This window comes from Anolis sagrei, chromosome 3, assembly GCF_037176765.1.
Source record: "Anolis sagrei isolate rAnoSag1 chromosome 3, rAnoSag1.mat, whole genome shotgun sequence".
NCBI lineage: Eukaryota > Metazoa > Chordata > Lepidosauria > Squamata > Dactyloidae > Anolis > Anolis sagrei.
This window is the reverse complement of record NC_090023.1, coordinates 36144355-36168877: the sequence shown is the minus strand read 5'-3', so window position 1 is coordinate 36168877 and position 24523 is coordinate 36144355. Positions and strand designations below refer to the sequence as shown.

The following is a 24523-nucleotide window of genomic DNA, read 5'->3' as shown; positions in this document are numbered from 1 at the left end:
CAGCATATATGCTCATGTATGAGATTACTTCCTATATTAGTTGAGGGTAGGTTTTGGTGCCAAAATTAAGATTTTGATATGACCCATGGATAAGTTGATAGTCATTCCGCAGAGAAGAGGAAACATCAATGCTGCTTCGGGGCCGGTTGACTTTGGTCACCACTACCATTTGCCCACCCAGGCACTCAAAATGGTCAGAAGTGGCACAACAGCAGAGAGTGTAGAGGGCATCACTGTGTATTTTAGTTTTCCCCAGGATGGACTGGTCTCTTGCCTTTCATTATTCTACTCAAAGAAAGGGATGGTTATTTTCCCATAAGAGTTCAGGTGCATTACCGGTCTGAGATCCTCTGCGGAGATAGAGAAGTTCGGGATATAAAAGTTTTAAATAAATAAATAACTCTCATAGATAAATCAACCCAGCCCAGATTTTTGGGGTTGATTTTTTTTTTTTTTAGAAATATGTTTATTGATTTTTCAATGTACATTAAAATAGGGGTCGTGCATCTTATGAAAAAGGGGAGGAGTGAGGGATAGGAGGGAAGGGAGGATGAGGTAGAGGGGGCTCCTTTCGCTTTCTGGCATACTAATCACTTTCATACTCTGACTCATTCTGGTGGGTGAGGGTAGGGACGGGGTGGGACCGGGGAAGAGTGTAGGGTAAGAAAGGGGCAGTAGAAAGGAACATGGACCTATTGACAAGAAGGCTAACAACAAACAACATTAAGACTAAGACAACGGACTGGAGCAGTTTCCTAAACTACCTCGATAACAGAATAAGTAAATCATGAACAAACCGGAAGCGCTAACTAGAAGATAAAAATCGCAATTAAAAATGAACAATATGAATACCTTTACACTGCAAGGATAAACGAAGAAGAAGATAAATATGACAGCCTACGGGTACTAATGGAAGTTCCTTTCTACTGGGGTTGATTTTTTGATTGAAATGTCTAGACTGACCTTGGGTGGTTATTTAATGCCATTACTGTAAATGACATTTGACTTTCAGTGACCTTGTATGAAAAAAGACCAGCTCTGCTATCTTATGGGAGCCCACAATCTCTATACACTAAGGGTAATGCAAAGTCAGGCAGGAGAGGAAGAGGCAAAAATATTTTTTTATATATATGAAAATATATATGCTACAAGTTAGTCTAAATATAAGAGCAAGTATACTTCATGAACTTTGTTCCCATTGCAAGAACGGACTGTGTTGTGTTTTATATCCCCTGCTTGATTCACAGCTGCTTCAGATACAGGCAGAAGATGCTTTAATTCACCACTATACTCTTGATATAATAGAGCAGACACAATTGTGGAAACCACTGGATGCAACTTGACATGCTGCACATGGTTTATAGCATAAAATTGGTTGGATCAGGCAGTATTGCCTTCAGACCTTGTATTATAGGACCATTACCCAATTAAAGCTTTGGGGTCAACTAGTGTGGCAGAATTTGAAAGCTAGCAGCTAAGCCAAACTAAAGTGACATTAAATTGACTGTAGACTGTTGACAAATCAAAATAAGTATTTTTATGTTCTGAACAAAGGGGTATCCTATTTCAGTTAACATTGAAAATGGAGTCATGACTTAAAAAAAAATCCCAACCCCATAGCAACTTTATATATAGCCTGTGGATTAAAATATATATTAAAGGTAAAAGTTTCCCCTTGACATTAAGTCTAGTTGCGTTCCACTCTGGGGGTTGGTGCTCATCTTCATTTCTAAGCCAAAGAGCTGGCGTTGTCTGTAGACACCTCCTAGGTCATGTGGCTGGCATAACTACATGGAGCGCCATTACCTTCCTGCTGAACCAGTATCTATTCATCTAATAATAACAACAACAACAACAACAACAGTAATAATAATAATAGCAACTTTATTTTTGTCCCCTACCTCTATCTCCCGAAGGGAATTGGGACAGCTTACATACAGCACAATGTGCCTGGAACAACACAAAAAATAAACATACAATACAATAAAAGATAAAACCACAGCATATAAAACAATTATTTAAATTTAAAACAATTATTTAAACTTATATATATGTGTGTGTGTGTGTGTGTGTGTGTGTTGTGTGTAATACAAGTGTTTAGTAGTTTCTAATACATCCAAGCAAAAAATGTCATATATTATACATGCCAGTGTAACCTATCATGTGAAATTTGGCTTCTTCTCCTACTAGATTTTAAAACCCTTATCATACCTTCATTTTTATAAGCATTTGCCCATCACAGGAAGCTAAGCTTCCTGCTTGAACCCTTGCTTGTTTTGATGCTGAAATTAAGGGAGCAAAAAAGTGACAAGTTTCTTCTAGTCATCCACGCCCTGTCTATTAGGTCAATATTTTAGCACTATTGTGATGTGCTAATACAGGTAATATATATAAGGCACTGAGATCTTACATAACTATCAATCTGGAATTTAATTTATAAACTTGTCTTCACTATGGATATATTTTTCACATAGTATTTTGTTATAGCTTCATTCTGTGGAAGATGTCAGAGATACAACAACTCTTGATGCATGTGTTTCTATAGGCAAGGAGTACATTATTAGAGCTACTCAAGTTTTTATACTGTCCTTTGTCTGTTCAACCTGTGCTGCTCTTCCTCTTGACCTAGGTCAAAACTCTTATTAACTGACATCATCTTTCCTGCCTCTTTTCTTTGTATTCTCCAAGAAGAAGAAGACAACTTGGCTTTTTCCCAAGAAGCAGGAGGCAACCATGGCACCCAGCTGCCTTGGACTAGTTAGCACAAGATCTGCCTTATCCTTCTATCACAATGTATTTCTTTCACAATGCATTTCTCATAAAGATTAGCTTTCATACTTAAGAAAGCGGACTCAGTGTGTGATTGCTTTACAGGGGAACAGACAAACTCTTTAAACAGTCTGGTATTCAAAGAAGCTCGATCCATATTTCACACTGTGAATCCACACTCTGCTGTCACATTCTACCTTTTTATTTCACACCAATTACTTATATAATGCATGTGTGGCTTCATTTTGCATTCTGTGTTAGAGCCAGGCAAATGCAAGCTGGAATCTTGGTGTTGAAAACAGGCATGCCCTGTGTGTTTTGGAAGACACAATAAATATAAATGCTGCCCCTCTATTCCGCCTTGGTTAGACCACACCTGGAATATTGTGTCCAATTCTGGGAACCACATTTGAAGGGAGATATTGACAAGCTGGAATGTGTCTGGAGGAGGGTGACCAAATGATCAAGGGTCTAGAGAACAAGCCCTATGAGTAGTGGCTTAAAGTGCTCGGCATGTTTAGCCTTTAGAAGAGAAGGCTGAGAGGAGACATGGTGGCCATGTATAAATATGTGGGGGAAGTCATAGGGAGGAGGGAGCAAGCTTGTTTTCTGCTGCCCTGGAGACTAGGATGTGGAACAATGACTTCAAACTACAGGAAAGGTGATTCCACCTGAATATTAGGAAGAACTTCCTAACTGTGAGAGCTGTTCAGCAGTGAAACTTTCTGCCCCGGAGTGTGATGGAGGCTCCTTCTTTGGAGGCTTTTAAGCAGAGGCTAAATGGTCATCTGTGGGGGGTGCTTTGAATGGGATTTTCTTGTTTTTTGGGAAGGGGTTGGACTGGATGGCCCACGAGGTCTCTTCCAACTCTATGATTCTATGATTCTATATAAACTAATATGGGGTAGTGGAAAGCCTGTTCACCTTGATGATGAACAGATCTGGGCAGGGACTTGTTGGTTTTTTTGACATAAAGGAACACATTATCTGATTCCAAAAATCTTCAGGGCACATTGGCACAAATGTCACTTCTTTATGGGAAAGAATACAGAAAAAAGCATTTGAAAACTGAGTACAGCTTTATCTGTCTTCACTGCTTAACAATATGCTCCCATTTTTCAGTGAGACTCCTCAATAAACCCGTTTAGGATCAATAATGAATCTTTTAAAATGATGCATTTGTAATGTGATCAAATGCTCAATTTAGCAAGCACATAATGGGGTTTTTCAATTGACAATGGAAATGCTTTCTTAGCTATGGCTGCGTTTCTCTTGCCTAGGACTTTAGAGGTTTCAATAAAGCCATTTATGAGGTGAGAAAATCGAGAAGAATACTATGTTTCTCATTAATCTATGCCATGGCCAAAGAAAAAAAATCAAGCTACTGCTGATCAAGTCTTGTACTGTTCTGTACCTGTTCAACCCATAAGATTTTAGTCAGAAATGAAAATGTTATTTCCTCCTACAGTAAAGAAACTAATCACTGGGGAAGAAATATCATTGTAGGCAAGCTGTAGATCCATTTCTGATTCCCTTAAGCCACTTTGGCTATAGGCAAAGGTATGACTCATTATGAGTTTGTTTCACCAAAGTCCAGAAATGATCTGATTGAAGCGCAAATCTGAATAGTGCAATCAGGTAAAATTAGATACTGCAGAAATGCCTAATTAACCCCCCTCCACCCCCAAACAGCAAATCTCCAATGCAATGAAATATCTTTCTTATAAAGAAAATTAGGGGAAAATGATAGCTGACGGGAGTTTAGTTACTTCTCCTGTTAAAATATGAAATGTCTTCAACTCAGTTATCATAACTACAGTTAAATCCTGTATAGAAAAACTTTGTATACTATGTCTCCCCTTCTTCATTAGTAAATGCACGTTGCCTTTCTAAAATGTTCTATGGCATGGTTCCCAACTTGTGCGATTCCAGATATGGTTGGAATAGAATTCAGAATCTCTCACTATGGGCCTTTATGGGGGAGCTACATCTGGGGATCTAAACTTGGGAACAGTATATACCTTGTATTGTTGAAGGCTTTCATGGCCTGGCAAAACGTCAGGAGAGAATGCCTCTAGAACATGGCCATACAGCCCAAAACACCTACAACAACCCAATAGATACCTTGAGAGAGAAAAAACTTCTTAAAACATTGCTGTATCAGGACCAGGGAAATCATTTCTCAATAGTTATTTTCTATGTAGTCTCCTTTATGGTGGGCCATGTTCTGAATTCATGCCAATCTGTGGACTCACTAATGTCCTTTGCCACATAATGTTTCACACTTTTTAGTAGGCAGGATCATATAGTACGAGAAACCATTCCTTACTCTTCGTTCTGTTATATAGGGTTGATTGGAGTTGGCCCAATAACAAATGAACTACATCTTTATTTAATGGATAAGAGTTGTAAAATGGAAAACTATTGATGGGGTAGCTTATGACATTCTTATCTGCACTGGAAAGGTTTCACCCGTTGAATTGAACAAAGGTTCCGTTCATGAACAATGTAGCAACCTTAGTTAATGCTGACCTATCTTGAGCCCACACCAGATTGTTCCTGTCCATGACAGGGTATGGTGAGTCCCAGCTGAAACAGAGAACAGATTCCTTTGATTTAAATAGAACACTGAGCTTGTTAAATCTATGTGCTCTGCCAATGTGGGCATCTAGGAGTCCATGTACATTCTTTTGAGAATGTTTGGGACTGGAATGTGAAGTCGAAAGTGTCAAGATTTTGAAAAATGCAATTAGAATGTCAGTTTCCTGGTTTCCTATCTTCTAGCTGCAACTGTTTGTTCACATTCTCTTCTTGGGCTTGTTCTTTCATATATTTTGTGGCATATTTCTCATTTTTTGGTATGGGTGTGAGTTTCCCACTAGAAAGGTTGAGTCAGGTTTGCTTCAGGGTATCTACTGTGAAATGGGACGTGACATTTTCAACCATGCAGCAGAAGCCATAGTCCAGTGTAGAAGGCGCCTTCTAGGTTGAACGTGGGCATGAGGATATGTGGGAAAACTCACATATGTCACAGCTATAGACTTGGTGGCAATGGTATGACATCAAAGGCAATGTAGGTAGTTTGATTTAGGAATTATATTCTTTAAAAAGGCCAAAGTATAGGGTCTGTGTCAAAATTATAGTAGCATGGTAGTAGGGAAAGGCAATTGCTTAGGCTGTAATTCTGCCTTTGTAGCTTCATACCATCTGATGAGGTCTCATGTAATGAGCAGGGTGGGACAACCCATTGCTGTCAACTTCTATCTGTACAGTGTAGTTTGTTTAAAAATTCTGAATCATTCGTCTGTTCACCAACTTCTCATTATATATGATTCATGTCTATGTTTGTGTGGAAATTTTAATCTAGAAAGTTTAGAGCATTGTCCCAGATTTTCAAGTTTTGAACACCTTTGAGCTGTTCAATTTTTCATTTGACAGGGGCTGATCCAAGGTTATCATCAATCAAAAGTGGGTAAAGTTTGTCCACCAGACTTTTTTAAAAATTGTGGAGGAGCTTAAAAGCTCTTAACAATCATGGAAAATGGTGCAGAACTAATCTACATGTGTTTATTAATACCTTTTTTATATCCCATGGTTGCCACTCCATAATAAAGCAGCAAAACAACAACCAAGAATTCAGTTAAATCTGGAAATGATTTCCTGACACTTTTACACTACATTTTCATTCAATTTTCAGATGGAAAAGTAACAGTGCAGCTTGTTGAGTGTGGAGGCAGGAGTGGAAATTATCTCCCAGTCTCACCACACTTGCTGACTGTGCAAGATACATGGAAATGCTGAGTGCCATTTTAAACCTAACACTAACACTAGATGTTTTAACAATTGGGCATATTGACTAGTTGACAAATATATTAATTCTAGTGATCTCAGTCACAATTTAACACTAGCACTTTGAGGACACACTTCTTTGGGCCCCAAATTGCTTCTGTTTTGTTTGTAGCTTCCCCACCCCAAGCTGATAGCCATGGAGGAGGCCAGAGTTGTTTGGAAGCTGGGTGGCTTCACCAGCCCCAGTCACATGACAAAGGGCAAACTGTCAGCCTATTTAAGGGAAGATGCCCCCCGCCACGCCCTGCCATGCCCCGCCTGTCTTCTATCCTTTGTGATCCACCCTCCACCCTAAGGACAGTGTGAGGGGAAACTGGTCGCATACAAACCAAGTAGAAATGTTTTCTCCTGAAGTGTTTTGGCTGGGTGTGGTAATTGGCTTGGGGTGGAACCACTTAAGTAGGCTTCCCTGCCATAGTTTCCATGAGTTTTGGGGATGGGGAGAGCTGTCAAAGGGGGTTACCCATGGGACTGGAATAAAGGTTCTTACTCTTAAAAACTATGGGGTTTGAGAGGGAGTGCCCTCAAAATAGCATCCTAATGATGATTGGCCAAGAGGTTCAGCTAAAGGATTTTGGGTGGCCTTTGAAATCTCTGGTGTTTGCATGTCCTAGGACGTGGTTAGAGGGTTTGACACCTAGCCAGAGTACAGTTCTCACTAGGTGACTAGCTCACTAGGTCACTAAAGGTGAATTCCCTGTAATGTTTTTTTTTTTTTGTTCACAGGCTTTTCCAGAAGTGAAATACATAAATAAATGACATGAGCAAACTTTGGCCCTCCGGGTGTTTTGGAATTCAACAACCAGTAGGCTGTTAGCAATTGTGGGAGTTGATGTCCAAAACACCTGGAGGGCCAAAGTTGCCCATGCCTGCTTTAGATCCATTTTCCTGTGTCTGGTCTTTTAATTTCATGGTGGGAATTCAAATATCCAATTCCCACCTTCAAAAAGAGAGATCTGGAGGCATATAAAACTGGTTGGTCAAATCTCCCAATTACTTAGCAGTTGCCTACCCTAATTAAAAGAGCACCTTCATGATTACAGCATGCAATTGAGCGTATGTCTATCCATTTACTCTCTTCCATCTGTGGTAGGCTGTCTGGCTCATACAGAATGACCTTGATGTTCATGGAACTTTCTACTCCTTGGCTTGATTTATATAGAGATCTGATATATTTAAGCCTGTGTATACTCATTATTTACCTGGAAATAAACCCGGTTTTCTAGATCAGTGCTTCTTAAGCTATCTCATATGATGAACCTGTTTTTCCCCTCCCATTGTGCCAAGGACTTACACCATTTTATATTTGAGTTCATTAGCTACAACTGATACATTCTTCTCCTTCCACAAACCAGCATGCAGCGGTTTATAGACTGTGATGGTTCCATGGACCATGACTTGGAATGCACTGTTCTAGGTAACATTTGGTCCAATATAAAGGGCATTTCCTGTTTATTTTGTTATTCTGCTAGGTTTCATATTATTTCTGGGTGTACTTTTAAATAGATCCCATAAATTTACCTGATGTGATATATCATTTCTATCTTCCAAAGACAGGAATAAGCAGAACATGCAATGCTGGTTACAGGAATGCCCAATAAAATGTTACATGGATAAGTTATTCTGATGCAAATTTATGATGATTCTATCTGGTACCAGATCTACTCTATTGAAGAAGTTTCGGCGTGGCTTGTAAAGATAGGAAAGGTGCTGATTTACAATGCTGATAAATTTGTCACTCTCTTCTAGATTGCAAGACAAGTTTAAAATGGCAAAAGGTGATACTGGGGTGAGATGCTTCCAAGCCCTACTGATCATGGGGAATGTTATTTTGGGGGTAAGTGAATTTCAACAATGTAATCTCAGAGCACCTATATCAGTAATGGATATGGATATAATCAGCCTCCCATGCTTGTAGGTTTAATAGATTATTCACAGATTTGAATATTAAGTTCTCTGTAGAAATCTTTAGGTCTTCAGCACAACCAGAGAAAGTTGACCATGTAGTCATTCCGGAGGACTTAGATATTTTAGAGAGAACATCTTTCTAGGAACTTCTAGGTCAGGCCTGCACAGCCAGTGGCCCTCCAGATGTTTGGAACTTCAACTCCCAGAAGCCCTAGCCAGCTTGTCAGGAATTCTGGGAGCTGAAGTCTAAAACACCTGGAGGGCTAACTGGAAGGTAAAATAAGAGATTTTTTATTTGTGTTTTTTTTTCCAATTTGACCTGCATCTTTAATCTCTACAAAAGTGGAAGGCACTTATTCAAAGGTTTGGTGTCTATATGCATATCTCTAGATTTCTAGAACTTGCAAATTAGGGATGTAAAAACTTAGTCAATTTTCTGGTACTTGACAACAAGAGGGATTACCAGGCTTTGAAAAAGGCATTTTCTAGCCAAGAAAATGAGGATGTGGTGCCATTTTTCATTGTTTTGGCCTCTCCTGTACAAGTTTTATGCATATTAACTCAAGCAAACATTTACACAAAATGCAAGTGATTTGTTATTTGTTACAGGAAACTTGATTTGCATACTTTAAAAAAAGCATTTTAAAATGTACAAATATAGTTTCCACTTCTGGAGGCAAAGGGTGGTATAAAATGTTGAAACTCCCTCCAATTTAGTACAACAATGTACTAAAATGTACTCCACATTCCCTTAAGTAACAGAACCTCAAATGGGACAATAAGGGGAATGCAAATTCCCTAAGAATATCCTTTTTTTTGGACATAAAGTTTACTTAGAAATACATGCTTCAGCAATCGGACTTCCATATTTATCCAATTACAAATGAAAGCACCCTAGATTACCATGTAAAGGTGAGGATAATAATTTTTACCACCTAATGGAACATATCTCTGTTTATCAAATGGTTTGCCCAGAGATGAAAGATAATGTACACCTGACATCAGCACTTAAGGAAAAGTGTAAGTGGAGTGGAGCAGGAATAGCTGGGATAAAAGTGGTCCTGTGACATTTAGCCCAAGTCTAAGAAGTTAATATTCTGCTTGTTTAAGGGAAGCAGAAATATTTATTCAACAAAATTCAGAGATAACTCAGTGTAATATGTAAAGATAAAGGTAGACCCCACCAGTAATCTTTTGTTCTTCTGCTCACAAGAAGGAATGAGAAGAATACTCATTAGCACACATATATTTGAACAAAAGAATTTAATCCAATCAAGGCTCAAAGCATAAATATCAGTTCTTTTTTTGTATGTGAACTGAAAAAAATGAAGATTTACATCCCTACTCACAAGTTTGTGCAAGCAATATTTGATCTGAAATAACAAAAGGATTAAGTGAAAGTTTTGAACAATGTATTTGAGGATTTAGGGGACAATAGTTCCCTCCCTAACCAAAAAAAACCCACCAAAAATGCTGTCTTAGGATGACTCTCATTTGTGTCTTTGGTTCTCAGTGTTGTGGCCTTGCACTGATGGCGGAGTGCATATACTTCGTCTCAGATCAACACTCAGTGTACCCATTACTGGAAGCTACTGACAATGATGACATCTTTGGAGCTGCCTGGATTGGGATCTTCACTGGTTTCTGTTTCTTCTGTCTTGCTGTCCTGGGCATTGTTGGTGTCTTGAAGTCAAATAGAACAATGTTACTGGTGGTAAGTTGGATAGAAAATAATATTGTGTCTTCTCAATAATCTAAGGACAGTGCTTTTCAACCTTTTGTTCTCTAAATGTTTTGAAGTTCAGCTAGTATAGCCAAAGTTCAGAAACCGTGATAACCGAAGACCAACATTTTGAAGGACCAAAGGCTAACAGTCACTGATGTATGATACCAGCCAACTTGGAGTTCCTGCATGCTTGACCTTTTCCCCAAGAAGGAGTTACAGAATCATAGAATTATAGATTCACAAGTATAGTTAAGGAATCCTGAGCAGATGGCCATCTAACCTCTGTTTCAAAACCTCCAATAAAAGATAGTCCAACATGTTAATCTACTGTTAAGCAGCTTTTAGTGTCAGGCACTTCCTGACAGTGATGATTATGTGGGAGAAAGCAATACCTAGGCTGTCAAAGTAATATGTCTGTAGAATAGCAGAAACTAGAATAATCATAGGTATTAGCACTTTCTCAACAAATTAAACTCACTGCTCCAGCTTCCACGTTGTCACAGTTCCAGCACAGAAGAACTAGAAACTAATTTTTCCCCAAGTTAGAGATATATATGCATAGTTTGCTGTCAATCATTCTGGCAAAAAAGAGAAAATTCATTTTAGCTGAAGCAGGTAATGTCCTGTATCTTGTCACCAACATCTCACAAAACTCAGTTTTGTCAATGAAGTGAATGTGTCCGGGAAGATTTTTTTTTATTTTACTGGATAAAACTGTTGTGTGTTCAGCTGCTCTTTATGAGATAAGTCACTATTATTATGTAATAAATGGATGTTCATTAGAAACTCCTTTTAAAATGTTTAATTTGATTGTAACACACCCGCTCCTGAGTTAGGAATAGTTTCCGCAATATGGAATAAACTTTTACCAAATTCTGCTATGAGAAATGGAGAGAGTGTGTTATTTGTAGTCAGATATTTTTCTCTAGTTTCATTTATAAAGGATCCTCATGTAATAGGATGTCTCTCCCAGAGCTTGAAAGGAACCTGATACGTGGAAGAAGGTTTATCAAAGTATTACCTTGCATAACTGCTGATTAGTACTTCTCCAGCCTAACGGGATAACCTCCATGTCTGACTGAGCTATTGACACTATAGACTTATTGAATTTTCATGCCATTGGTGGCATAAAAATGGTAAAAAAGACTGCCAATACAGATTTGTCTGATTTGAAGTTTTATTGCTTTTAAATGTATAGAAATAGGTTCATTCTCAACTCAACCCCCACCTTATTGACACTGGTATCCTCCCACGCTTTCCAATGATCCCACAAGTAAGACATAATTATAGTTAAGGTGTCTATGCAACCAGTAAATGTACATTCACTAGACCTTTACAAAGTAAAAGAGGAGATAAGGAAAACGACAGTCGATTAAGAGGATTTGGGGTGCTAATTTCTATTAGATCAAATCTCAAGTCGTTCCAAGAAAAGTGACCATATATTTAGTATCTCTGTAAAATGCAAAGAAAGAATCCCTTGCTTCTGTTATAGAGTAGGCAAGTCATCCTGAAATGGTTAAAATTTCATATCAGAGCATGGAAACTACCAGAAAGCAATACTGGGAAGGCCTCCAGTAAACAAAATACTAACACCACCCAGAAACCATCCATCCAAAAGGGAAATACTTGGAAATCCCCCTGAAAGCATCTGAGAGCCAGACAAAGCAAGGCTATTCATAGTTGAATAATTTGAGATGTGGACTGCCCAGCTAAAGGTGTCCTGTTGACACAAGTGTAAACAGCCCTGAGACACTTTCTGGCAGCTTACTATATTAAGGAATGTCAACATTTTCGAGATGAGAGTGCGGAATCTTATTTGCGATGGTACAGAGTAAGGAGAACAATTGAATTATACATTGCTAGTCTCTTTGTCTATATAGATGAAAAAGTCTTCACTCCTGCTTCTGAAACTAATTTGGTTGTAGATGACTTCCAGGAGCTACAGGGCTGCTACTGACCATTGGAGAAATAGCCACACATACAACCCAACATAACTTTATCTCCATGCCTTACATGTTCCTCCAGGTTTAGATAGTCCAAAATTGTTTTGTTACCAAATGATCCATAGTGTCCCTATGGTGTGAAAGAGGGGGCATTTATGAGGTTATTTCATTAAATATGTGATGGTCCACTTCCTTGCTTTTTAGGACCTCCCCCCTGCCAAAAAAAAAGTCTGGGTAAGGACCAAAACATTTTATAAAATGTTGTGAAATGACTCATAGATGCTATGAGCCATTTGGGGGCAATATATACATTTGAACCCTCTTGCCTCAATTTAAGGATGGGTTGTGGGGAACTTCGGAGGCTGAAAGAACAAAACTGAGAGGACCATATGTAGGCTGTATGTTGTCACACCTATCACATTTTTCTCTTTGGACTGATAGAGAAAGCAAAAGTAAAACCTTTCTTGGAAGAATTATTTCTTTCCCTTATAGATCAAAACCTGAAATGTAAGTATGCTCAACATTCTTCTGTGTGACAGGTGGTGTGTATTTTGTTTTGTTTTCAGTATATCCTCCTGATGATGGTTGTCTTTGCCTTTGAAGTTGCCTCTAGCATCACAGCTGTAGTGCATCGAGACTTTGTAAGTACTACAACGTTTGCCTGCGCTCCTCTGTTCTCTCAAATGTTTTCAGCTCCAGGCTTGAGGTTCACAAGATACAGAATTGGGACACAATTCTGCTAAAAGTTTAAAACTGTAAACAGAAATACAGATTATAGTGAAAGGGGTGTTTGTGGGATGTAAGGATTTAAATTAAATATTATATTTTAATTACTGCAAGGTAATCTTTTTTAGGTCAAAGAAAATGAAATCTCCCTATCCACATTTGAGTACCCAGAGAAGCAGTGCTGGGAAAAAGTATGATCCACAAGCTAAATATGGCCCCGGGGACCCTATTTTGAAGTCCCAAAGCCCCTCCCCCATAAGAAATTGCCACAAAACCCAGCCCAAACACACCTACACAACCACAACCTCAAACGTTGGATGGTTGGGGTCTTTTTATCCCAGCCCTCATTACTGCTCAAAACCCCTGTCTCTCAAAAGCCGTTATGTTTTTGAAGGCATGGAGTCCGTTTAACTCTAATATTTCCTCTCCTCACTTATTGCTGTGCAGCTCACATCCAACCTCTTCATGAAGCAAATGTTGGAGAAATATCAGAATCCAAATCCAGTCAACAATGATGACAGATGGAAGAGTGATGGTATCACCAGGACATGGAACCGTCTTATGGTGCTGGTATGGCTAACTTGTAGATTGCCTGGAGGCATGTAGCCCTTTGAAGCATTCAGAATGCTTTCCAAAATATTTCAGGACTTTTAATGATTTTGTTTTTTCTGTCTTTTAAATGAAAAAGTTCCTACTGAATATACACAGCTATGTTTTCTAGAATGTTAAGAATGAAAATTTTGTAACATCTTAATTCTTCTAAGGCTTTTGACAAATTTCTGAAGTCTTGCTCAGTATTGTAATTCTTGATGGAAAGACTATGTGAGTCCAGCATGTCAAGCTGTTCCTCCCTCAATATAATGCAAGCCAAATGTCCCTTCCCTTGGCATCTATGCATGCATCTGTAGAATGAGTATTTTTGGAACTCTGATATGAATGGAGGCTATAGGCATGTATACTTTGCCTCAGGCAGCAAAATGTCTTGGAATGATCCTACATGGTCCTTCCTGTGGATATTCACACAGATGTTCTGGGGAATCTCTACTTGATGTACATTATATTAGGGTAAAGCAGAACCCTAGTTGTCAGTAAACCTTAACAGTATATGTAACACAAGAATAGCACTTCAGTGTTGTGTTTATCCATATTTTATACTGATCTTCAGAAAATTACTTTTGGAGGCTATAACTTCACTCTAGAAGTTTAGCCAGTGGTCAAAAGAGTAATATTTCCTAGTCCTGCATATGTTTCTTGCTGTTCTTTGTTCATTTACTTACAGTATTTTTTATAATTACATTTTTTCGATATTGCCTAGCTGCAAAAAAGCCTAACTGAAATTTTATATCTCTTCTCTTTATTATCTTCCCTTCACCTATATTACACAATACACACTAAGATTCTGTTTAGATATAAAACAACATTGATACTGCTGAATGAAATGATTGGAATGTTGTTTAGAGCAAGTCATAGCTAACCTAAACTGAAGCTGAACCCCTAGATGCTTAATTCATGACCATTCATAGGATTACATTTTGTTTGGATTTCTAACATGTAGGAGGTTACAAAGATTTGGCCTAAGTCCTTTGGATAATTTATGTCATCCATTCAACATTATTGACTTACAAATTTCATAATGTGGAATTATGGGGTTACTTTTGAATATTATCCATGAATTGGAAAATTTGTTTGAATTGAATCAAAGTTATTTTTGTTCATTTGTTTCCAGTGATATGAGTCTAATAGTAACATCCTGTAAAATCACCTACCCAAGGAATCCTTCATCTAAAAGACTATTGATACGGTTTTGCCATTCAGTGTAGTACTGCTATATTCTGATGGCATTGCCCCCTGTGGAGAATAAGAGATGCCAGTTTACTAGATGTGAGCCGATCACAGGCTGCACTTCATTTCGTTCCTTCTCAGTTAATTCCTCTCTACTGTAGTTTATATGACAAAATAATGCATTTAATTCCTATACCCCTAACAAACAACTTTCCTATCAACCCAGGATAAATGCTGTGGTGTGACTGGCCCAAGAGACTGGCAGAACTATACCTCTGTTTTCAGGACAGTGAGCAATGATGCAGACTTTCCCTGGCCACGGCAGTGCTGTGTTATAGATGTCCTAGGAAAGCCAACCAACTTAGATGGCTGCAAATTGGGAGTGACTGGGTATTACCATGAAACAGTAAGTACTTCATCTTGATCCTGATTTTTCAGTAATTGAAATGCTGACATTTTGATTATTCCTTGATTTGACTATGACTAACTGAGAGAGCAACCAACAACTACATTCAGAGTATTAGGAAATAAATCAGTCCTAAAACTGTCAAACTCATAAAGACACAATGGACATCGCTGGTTCAACCATCTTTGACTTTAGTATCTACACTTCAAAAAAGATATTGTAGAGCTGCGAAAAGGTTGATGATCAACAAACAAAATGCTCGAAGGGTTGGAGTAATGCACCTGTGAAAAACGTTTACAGTATGTAGAGTTGTTTAATTTAGGGATGGAAGATAAGTAGATGGGAGAACATCATAAATTTGACAATGTAAAAATTATATAATGTAGATTTTCTTCCTATCCCATAACACTTTGAGCCACAGTCTTCCGGTGAAACTTGGTGGCAGAAGATTCTCACAACACATACTTAAAACTATGCGATTTATACTAGTGGCCACCAAAGTGGGTGTTTTAAGAAGGGTATAGCCCAATTCATGTAGGAGCCCCCGATGGCGCAGTGGGTTAAAGCCCTGTGCCGGCATGACTGAAGACCGACAGGTCGCAGGTTCGAATACGGGGAGAGGCAGATGAGCTCCCTCTATCAGCTCCAGCTCCTCATGCGGGGACATGAGAGAAGCCTCCCACAAGGATGATAAAACATCAAAATCATCTGGGCGTCCCCTGGGCAATGTCCTTGCAGACGGCCAATTCTCTCACAACAGGATTCTCCTGACACGACAAAAAAAAAGCCCAATTCATGGACAATACAGCTATCTATGACTATTCCACATGTATATATTACCTCCAGTATCAGTGGCAGAATTCCTCTGTTACCAGTTGCCGGAGAACACAAGCATGAGTATGCTATTGCATTCATGTTGTGCTAGTGGGCTTCCTGGAACATCTAATTTACTAGTGTGGAAAGACAACACAAGACAGATAGATATTTGGTCTGACCCAGCATGGGTGCTACTCTTATATTCTTAAATGGAACAGAATTGCAAAAGGTTAATTCTTAAATCAAGTTGCTTGTCTCTAGGAATGAAAAAAATATTCCAACATATTTGAATAATGGATGAAAACTGGGTATCTGAAAGTTGTGAAACTCTGATTAGGAGAATCCTGAGCCAATCAAAATCTTCACAGTTCAGGGCTTTTTTCAACCCAGAAATTGCCCTTTCTAAATCCACGCAACCCCTACATGTATTTTTCTGCAGATTAAATTCCGAACTGTGAAAAATTCTCAAAAACTGTTATTTTGAGGGATTTTCTTGCATGGGGTGTAGACTGAAATATTATTTATATTTGTTGATAAGGATGAAATTTATAAAAATTTGGTTTCCTACAAGTCATCTTCTCCTACTCCTGTCGCTCAGTAGATTTTTCCCCAAGACTACTAAAAAATTAAAAGATTGACATGTACCTTCTTTGCTTGTTATGATTATGACCTGAGAAAGTATTGAAAGCATATAGCTTCATGAAGCTGTTTTTAAATGTGAGGCAACTAGATTACAATAATAATATAAAACCAAACCCCCTTGAAGCACCTTGAAGACCATCAAATTGATTTTGACATCCTTGTTTTCAGACTTAAGTTTCAGTTCACCTGACTGGACTTGGTGATACTAAAATTAATTTGCCAGGTTATTAAGGTGTCTGAAGACTCTTGTTGAATGAGATATGATCACAGCAGGCTTGGGGAATCACACAATTTGCATTTATATCATGGGGACAGAAGAGAACTTAAAACAATGAGGGTCATATACTGAGGGTACTGAGTATGGGAGGAGATGGCAAAAGGAAATCATGGGGGAAGGAATAGAATATCACGAGAGAAAACACGATAGCCACTTCTCTTGGCCATGTGATTGTAGCCCCTGGATAAAACTTATCCAGTGCTACAACCCACATGGCCTTTTACTGTATATTTAAGAAGTAGAACCTGACATTTTGGAGTTTAACATTGTGGATTATGTCTCAGTGATGCGATTTCTCTCTTGCTCAAAGAACATATTGTAAGCAGGCTTTACCTAACATATGCAGTGGCGTCCTTTCTTTAACCTTGATGATTACACCAGTGTGTTCAGAGTCTGAGAAACCTCAGAGTAATATTGAGTGGAGACAGTACATTCTGTTGTCGTGACAGGGTGCATTCTGAAAGCATTTTCAATTGTTCAGTTTTTTTTATCTATGCTCCTGTTCACATTGTTCCCACTCAATCTAGATCTCTAAGTGGACAAGCACCACAATCTTTAATGCAGGTTTGAAATTTCTTTAAATACAGTATATTTTTTGGTTGCCTGAATTGACACTCCAATTTGTTCTTCTCTCAGGGCTGCTATGATACCATTTCTGGTCCAATGAACAGACATGCTTGGGGTGTTGCCTGGTATGGATTTGCCGTTCTTTGCTGGGCTGTAAGTTTCTAACAGTTTTTAATTTATTATATGTCATATGTGCAGCTTTCTCTTAACTGTGAAGGCATACAAGTTGTTCCCATTCAGACTTGTTATTTATTACCAACTGAAACAATGGATGGGTTTTGACATAAAAATGTGTCAATCTTGTTTTTTTTCTCAGAAGTTCCCTGTTGATTTACAAGATTTACAAGATTACTCATTCCCATCTTGAAAGGAAATTAATGGGGGTTATGAAGCTCCCTTTTTAATGTACATATTTTATTGCATCCTTTTCACTGATTAATGTAAGTGGATGCACAATTTAAACAAGCATGCATTTTAATAATAAGTATTGGTTTAATAATAATAATAATAATAATAATAATAATAAAAACTTTATTTATATCCTGCCACCATCTCCCCAGAGGGGACTCGGGGCAGCTAACATGAGGCCAAGCCCAACAATTACAACAAATCAAAATCAAATACATACAGTAAATAATAACATCAGTAAAAGTAAACAGCAAATTAGATAAGAAATGAAAATAAATAGTAAAATGAACATGACATGTTGGGCCAGTTACAAGGAATAAAATTATGAAATTTAAAAAACCCTGGGTGAGATGGATGAGTAGGGTAGTGTGCCTGGTGTATTGGGGGGGGGGGGGGGGTTATATGGTTTACATAAAATTCTAGTTAAAGTATAATCTGACACTAGAAGCTTTCTTTCACTGATCAGAAACCAAAAATACATATGCTATCTTCTGGTAATAGTTTCATTGGGTCTAGTAAATGGATAAATTGAGGTAGATACCTTTTCCATCTGTATAAAAAGAAGACAAGGTGGGAGGGAATGAGGTGAAGTAGGCAATTATAGGATAAACATTTTAGTCTTAACAGTACGGAAAACTCCTCTCCTCTCCTTTTTTATATTGATATAGATTTGTCTTGGAAAAAAAACAAAAACAATCCTTTCTCCACTCAGAAATATTGGGTTGTTACAAATGTGTACCATAGTTGTGTAGTTACACAGTAACTTCTGGCCCAACTCTAATCCCCATTTGAATAATTGGGAAGCAGCCACTATGATCAGCAGGTATTATTCCCCTCTCCTTCAGTAAACCACAGATTGAAATTTCCATTCCCTCTCATGTATAACCTCCACTAGAATCTGGGACCCTTTTGCAATTTCCTTTCATACTAAAGATTTCTCACATATGGAGGATAAAAACATTAGTCAGCTACTTCCCTTGTGACAGAGCAACAAAACCCCATCTATCACAGCAGCTGCTTCCCAGTTAGTTGGAATTGGGGCCCTTTCACAGTCTCTGCACATCCTCTTAAACTAGGAGCTACATAAGGATTGTGAATAGCACACAATAATGAGAATGTAACTACCCTGCAAGATTCTGACCATTGTTCTTTGATATTTAAATTCATCTCTGCAAAAAAGCCATTGCTTCTGTAGGAAAATGATAAAAATCAGATTATTTTTGCTACCTAAGCTTTAGCTTCTGTGTTTGCCTTTTTTGCTTCAGAGCCTTTGTATAGTCACACTTAATTCCTTTAGAGCCTCTTGAGGAAGCTTAAATTGCCAGGAGCTAAATCTTTGTTGTTGTACTGATTAGGATGATATGACTGTGCGCTCCCCTCAATAGCATAAATTGCTGTTAGTCATTTCTACTTTCTACTTTTTATTTAGTTACTTTCATTGTTATACAGTGCTCCATAATTTTATTAATAAAGAACAATATAAAATATTTTAAATAAAATAAATATTACCACAATAATGCTCTGTCCCTCTCCCACTATATATATTTTTATGGAAGACAACCTCATTCTCAACTGAAGCAAAAGCACATAGAAAAGCATTTTATATACACTCCTTCCTTGTTACTGCCTACTTTTCACCCTTTTTCTAGTTTAAACGATGAGTGTCAACTGCTTCTGTAAAAATGTATTTCTTGCTCATAGTACCCAATACATTCTTGTATATATCTAGAAATTGTAATAAAAAATCAATCAAAAAACTGGGTTAACATATCTACAGGTCAATGTGCGTACTATACTTTATTTTCAAAAAAGGAGCATCTCCTTCTCTGAGTGGAGTGGTACAAAGCAAAAGCTTAGTCAATCACAGGAGAACATCAACCCTCTCTACTCTTCCCTCTGGCAGTTTTGAGTGCGTAGTTGGGGAAGTGGTGAGATGGCCCTCAGTTTACCCCTGGATCATATCAAAATCCATAATTTTGACATCAAAATCTGCCCTTGATTTATACATGATATTGACTTATACCTATATACCATACTTTGTAATAAGGCAGTATATCAGTGATACATATCTGTATTCCTTATATACTTGTTTTTCACTGATATTATTCTCTTTATTGGTAGTTGGACATTAGACATACACTGGAAAATGATATTGCTTATTTGTTTGAGAGTGGTACCTGGGAAGATTCTACAAAATTTCCCCAACTGTTCTGGGATTAGTCCTCTGATTTAAAGCTTTGTTTGAGCCAGTTTAAGGTCAGATAAGCCTCTTGTGTCCAGGATAACTGGTTTTCAATACCCACTTTGTTCAGTGTGTCCTCCCAGGCCAATTGCAACAGCATTCCACTTTTACGCAGTGCCTAGACCAGTATAACAAGTCTCAATGTAAACATGAAGGACCTCTAGCGAGATATTTCAATAAATGTGGGAAAACTGGTTTTTGACTAATCATAGTAATGTAGGCAAAAATGTGGTAGGTATGTCACATAAATGATGGTCATAAACATAAAAATGTGGACAGCAAATGAGATGTTAGATTTGGACTGAAGAAAGCTATATTGAACAGTAATCAGAACTGCAGCCATCACAGTTGTTTGTTTGTTGTTGTTATCCTGCTCTTCCATTTCAAAAAGGCAATTCAGGCAGGTAACACACAACATTAAAAAGATATTAGATAATAAAAACATTGGAAAAAAATAATCATCAAAATATTTAATGGCTGAGATCCTAAATAGTTATACATAGCATAAGAACTCCAAATGCAGGAATCTGTCACCAGTCTCAAGAATCACAAAGTTGCTCCAGTTGCTCCAAGAACCATCTTTAAAAAGTAACTTTTCTGATATGTGTTCAGGATGGCCAGATCTGCATGATCTTCCGGAAGATGTTTGTAGCAGCACAGTCTAACCAGAGGGAATGTCTTGCATTGTTCTGTCTAGAAATAACCAGAACATGACAAATACTTTTGTACCTTGGAAGAAACAAAAAATAAAGAATGCTGGTTTAATGTTAGCATAACAGAACTATATAATCTACCTTGGTTTTAGAAGAAAGGCCTGCAAAGATTGACAGTCCTAGATCATTTATGGATATTTCCCCAATTATCAGCTTAAACATAACTCAAATACTTAACCAAGTAATTTATCTACTCTCCACCCCCACTGTGCCTCCCTCCCCCACCAAAAAAATAGCCCTGACAGTTGGTCAAATAGTGTCAAAATCAAAACTGTGTAGCATTCATTAATATAAATATTATGGTTAGTTAACTGTCTCATTTTACAGTTAGTTAACTGTTTCAAATTCAAAAACTATTAGTCATGATTTGGACACTATTCCTACAGTTGTAATTCACCTCCATCCAACCTACCTAACTTATCAAACATAAGCTACATGAGACATCAGAGGTCAATTCTGCCCATAAAATAATCATGGTTGAATGATATTTCTATCATTTTCATTTGAATTTCTCCATCCTGTAAGAATTACAACTCTGAGCTTACCACTGTATATTCTCATGTGTAAGTCAGTCTCATGTATGAGTTGACAGCAGATTTTGAGGCAAAATTAGGGATTTTGATATGACTCATGGCCCTGCTTCAGGAGGCCAGCCATGCCAGACCATTTCTAGTGTGACTTTCTCATCCAGACTTTGAAAAAGCCCAGAAGTAGTGCCAAGATGGAGAAAGTAGAGGGGGTTGGTGCTTCATTTAGATTCTTCCAGTCCATCTTGGACTCTCAGCTTTCACCACTATTCAGAGAAGGAGATAGTTCTTTTTTACAGTTAGAGTTAAGGGACAATGCTGCTTATATTGACTGGTGGATAATTTAACACAGGATTTTGGGGCTGAAGGTTTTTGTTATACATGAATATATATATACAGTATATTATCTACAGCCCAGAGTTTAGTCCATTCTAGTTAATACACTGTTTGCATGCCAGCTGGCTTTTCCAGTTGCCAAAGTTTTAAGGGAAAAGTTTACAGAAGAGGCATAAATAAAATGTGGCCATGGCAAAATGTGTGGCTCTTTCTAAATCATTTTCCTTTCCTTTCAGACCTGGGTCCTTCTTTGTACGATGTTCTACTGGAGCCGAATTGAATATTAATATAAGCAGTGTCTGGTCTATTTGTTGTCCATGAAAGATTTATTTGCTTTTGGTAACATGATGGCTGTGTGATGCATTTTCCACTCTGGATGTTCTGAAGATCTCTCTTGAACGCTTCCTTCCCTTTTGCAAAGTAGTTCCCTTCTCATTCTGCATTTCAAAGAGGCTTTGATACCCACAAGCTGGAAAATGAACCATCTACTCTGTGTGCAGAAATAATTGTCTCTGTGTTAAACACCATTGGTTGAGTATGCAATGCCTAGAGGTAGCAATGCAGGAAGACCTGACTCCAAATACATCAACCAATTTGAAGCCAATTGTCTGGAGCAAGTATGTTTCAAGATGAAATGCTCCATCAAGTATTACTGAAGTCATTTCCCTTTTCTCTGTGACTGTGTGTTGCCCTTTATTTCCACTGCAACGTATGAACTGTTTCTAAAAGGAACCTATCATCAGTCGACATGTGCAAGAGAAGAAACAATTTTATTTACATGACCCTAAAAAATTTGACTCCAAAGATTGTTAGTTGGTTTGTTGCACTGATCATTGAACTACATTTGTGACACTATTAAGGGCTACCTCTTTTTTGTTGATCACCGATATCTAAGCAAAATGGCATATATCCTATAGTACTTTGCCAAACCGGTCCATGTAATTCTTATGAACCATTGGTTTTGGAGGTTTTTCTTTTGTTTTTTTAAGCAACAGAACTTAGGAGAATTGTATTTGCAAATCTATTAAAAGAACTTATTTTCAACATTATCTTCACTTTTTGACATATATGTTCTTGATACATTTTATTAGAAGAATGTGAAATAGGCCAACAGCCTATAAAAAGGAAATTTGAAGCTCCATAGTTTGATCTTTTGTACTTTATCAAAGCATGTGCCTCTTTTCGTGAGATTTTCTTCATTGTACATAATGTTATGAGATGAAAGCCTCTTTCCTCTAGTTAATGGACACTTCCAGAACATACTACTTGCTCTGTTTCAGATTTCCTGTATATTTTGTTGTTCTACATAAAGTGGAGTTTGTTAAGCACACACACAAACTTAGGGCAAATGAAACTTTCTCTTAAATATTATCGTCATCATACGGGCTGTCCTGAGGCAAATGACAAAATGGCACCCCTATCCTTGTCACTGTATGGAAACTGATTGTATGGGCCATTAAAGCTTTCCTCCACACTCTCATGGAAAGGCATGATCCATTACACCTAAGGTAGCATAAATTGGGTTATATGGCATGTACAGCTTTTTCCTTCATTACCAGGAACACATAGTTCATGAGGAACAACCAGTCTCTAGTTTCATTTTTGCCTAATGGTAGGGCTGGCCCTGCCAAGTCATGCTGTTTATATATTGTTACATACCCAAGCTCCTAGCTGTCTAAATCTGAAGAACTAGAATATAGTTAACTCTCTGGGTCCACAGATTCTGTATCAATGCATTCAGTCATCTGAGCCTTGAAAATGTTTTTTTTTTTAATTCCCAAAAGCAAGCCTTGACTTTGCCATTTTATGTAAGGGAGACCATTTTCCTATATCACTTTATATAATGGGACGTGAGCATCCTTTGATTTGGTATCCATAGAAGAACCAAAAACAAACTCCAGCACAAACCAAGGACTCACTATAAATGCATGTTTTGGAATGGCAAGACTTTAAAGACAATTTAGCTAGCTGATGTCAAATAAAATCTGTTTCATCTTTTTTGTTATTGTGAAAATACAGTTCTACCACAGTGGAGTTTCTAGTTCCATACCTGAATCCTTTGTATGTCTTTTTATTGCTTTTTATACATCTATTTTGCCCATTTATTTGTCATTTGACCAATAGTTTCCGTTACATCTTATTTGTAAATACAATATCAAATCTCTGAGGCAGGCTCAGCTAGTGCAAATATCTAAAGAGGTATGTTGTTGTTGCTGCTGTTGTTATTGCGTCTTCAAGTAGCTTCTGACTTATAGTAGATCCTAAGATAAAATTTGTTCAGAGGGGATTTTGCTATTACTTTTCTCTGGGCTGAGAGTATATGAGTTGTCCACAGTCATTCTGTGGGTTTTCCTGGCTAAATAAGATTTTGAACTTTGATCTCCAGGCTCCTAGTCCAACACCCAAACTACCTGGCATTTATCGAGTTTTAATTGTACTACTACTGGAAAATGTGTCAAATGTGTTAATTTTTAATAAAACCCCTTCCTTCACATACATCTTCTTGATAATTTTCAATAAGTATATGAACTTTTGCATCACAACCACACCTTCACAATATTAACCCTCAAGCTGTTTCATACTCTTGACAACTAAAAAAGCATTGCATTTTTATGGCAGGTTAAACAAACTGTGTTCTTTGACTAAACATCAAAGTATGTGGTGGTTATTCTACAGTACCTAGTTATGTTGTTACTTCCCAACTGTAATGTCATTCTCTGGAAATTTTGGAATTAAAAATAGAAACTGACCAGCCCTTATTCAAAACCCATCCATCACCTTAATTACTTTGGTAGGATTGTTAGCCTGAACACAAAGTACACTGAAAATGTTGCAAATGTTTTTGTTGACCTACTAGGAAGGAAACAGCGAGTATTCCTTGCAAAA

At 37.8% G+C, this 24523-nt stretch overlaps 1 protein-coding gene across 1 annotated transcript in view; it reads left to right on the top strand.

Annotated features, from left to right (window-relative positions):
• Positions 1-24133, top strand: part of UPK1B (uroplakin 1B) — a 28076-nt gene extending 3943 nt beyond the window's left edge. Inside the window, exons 2-8 of the mRNA XM_060770794.2 lie at positions 8368-8455; positions 10040-10240; positions 12762-12836; positions 13369-13491; positions 14930-15109; positions 17481-17564; positions 21874-24133. Of these exons, the coding sequence (XP_060626777.2) occupies positions 8387-8455; positions 10040-10240; positions 12762-12836; positions 13369-13491; positions 14930-15109; positions 17481-17564; positions 21874-21924 (783 nt within the window). The 5' untranslated portion in view covers positions 8368-8386 and the 3' untranslated portion in view covers positions 21925-24133. The remainder of the gene's footprint in view (positions 1-8367; positions 8456-10039; positions 10241-12761; positions 12837-13368; positions 13492-14929; positions 15110-17480; positions 17565-21873) is intronic.
• The last annotated feature ends 390 nt before the right edge of the window (positions 24134-24523 follow it).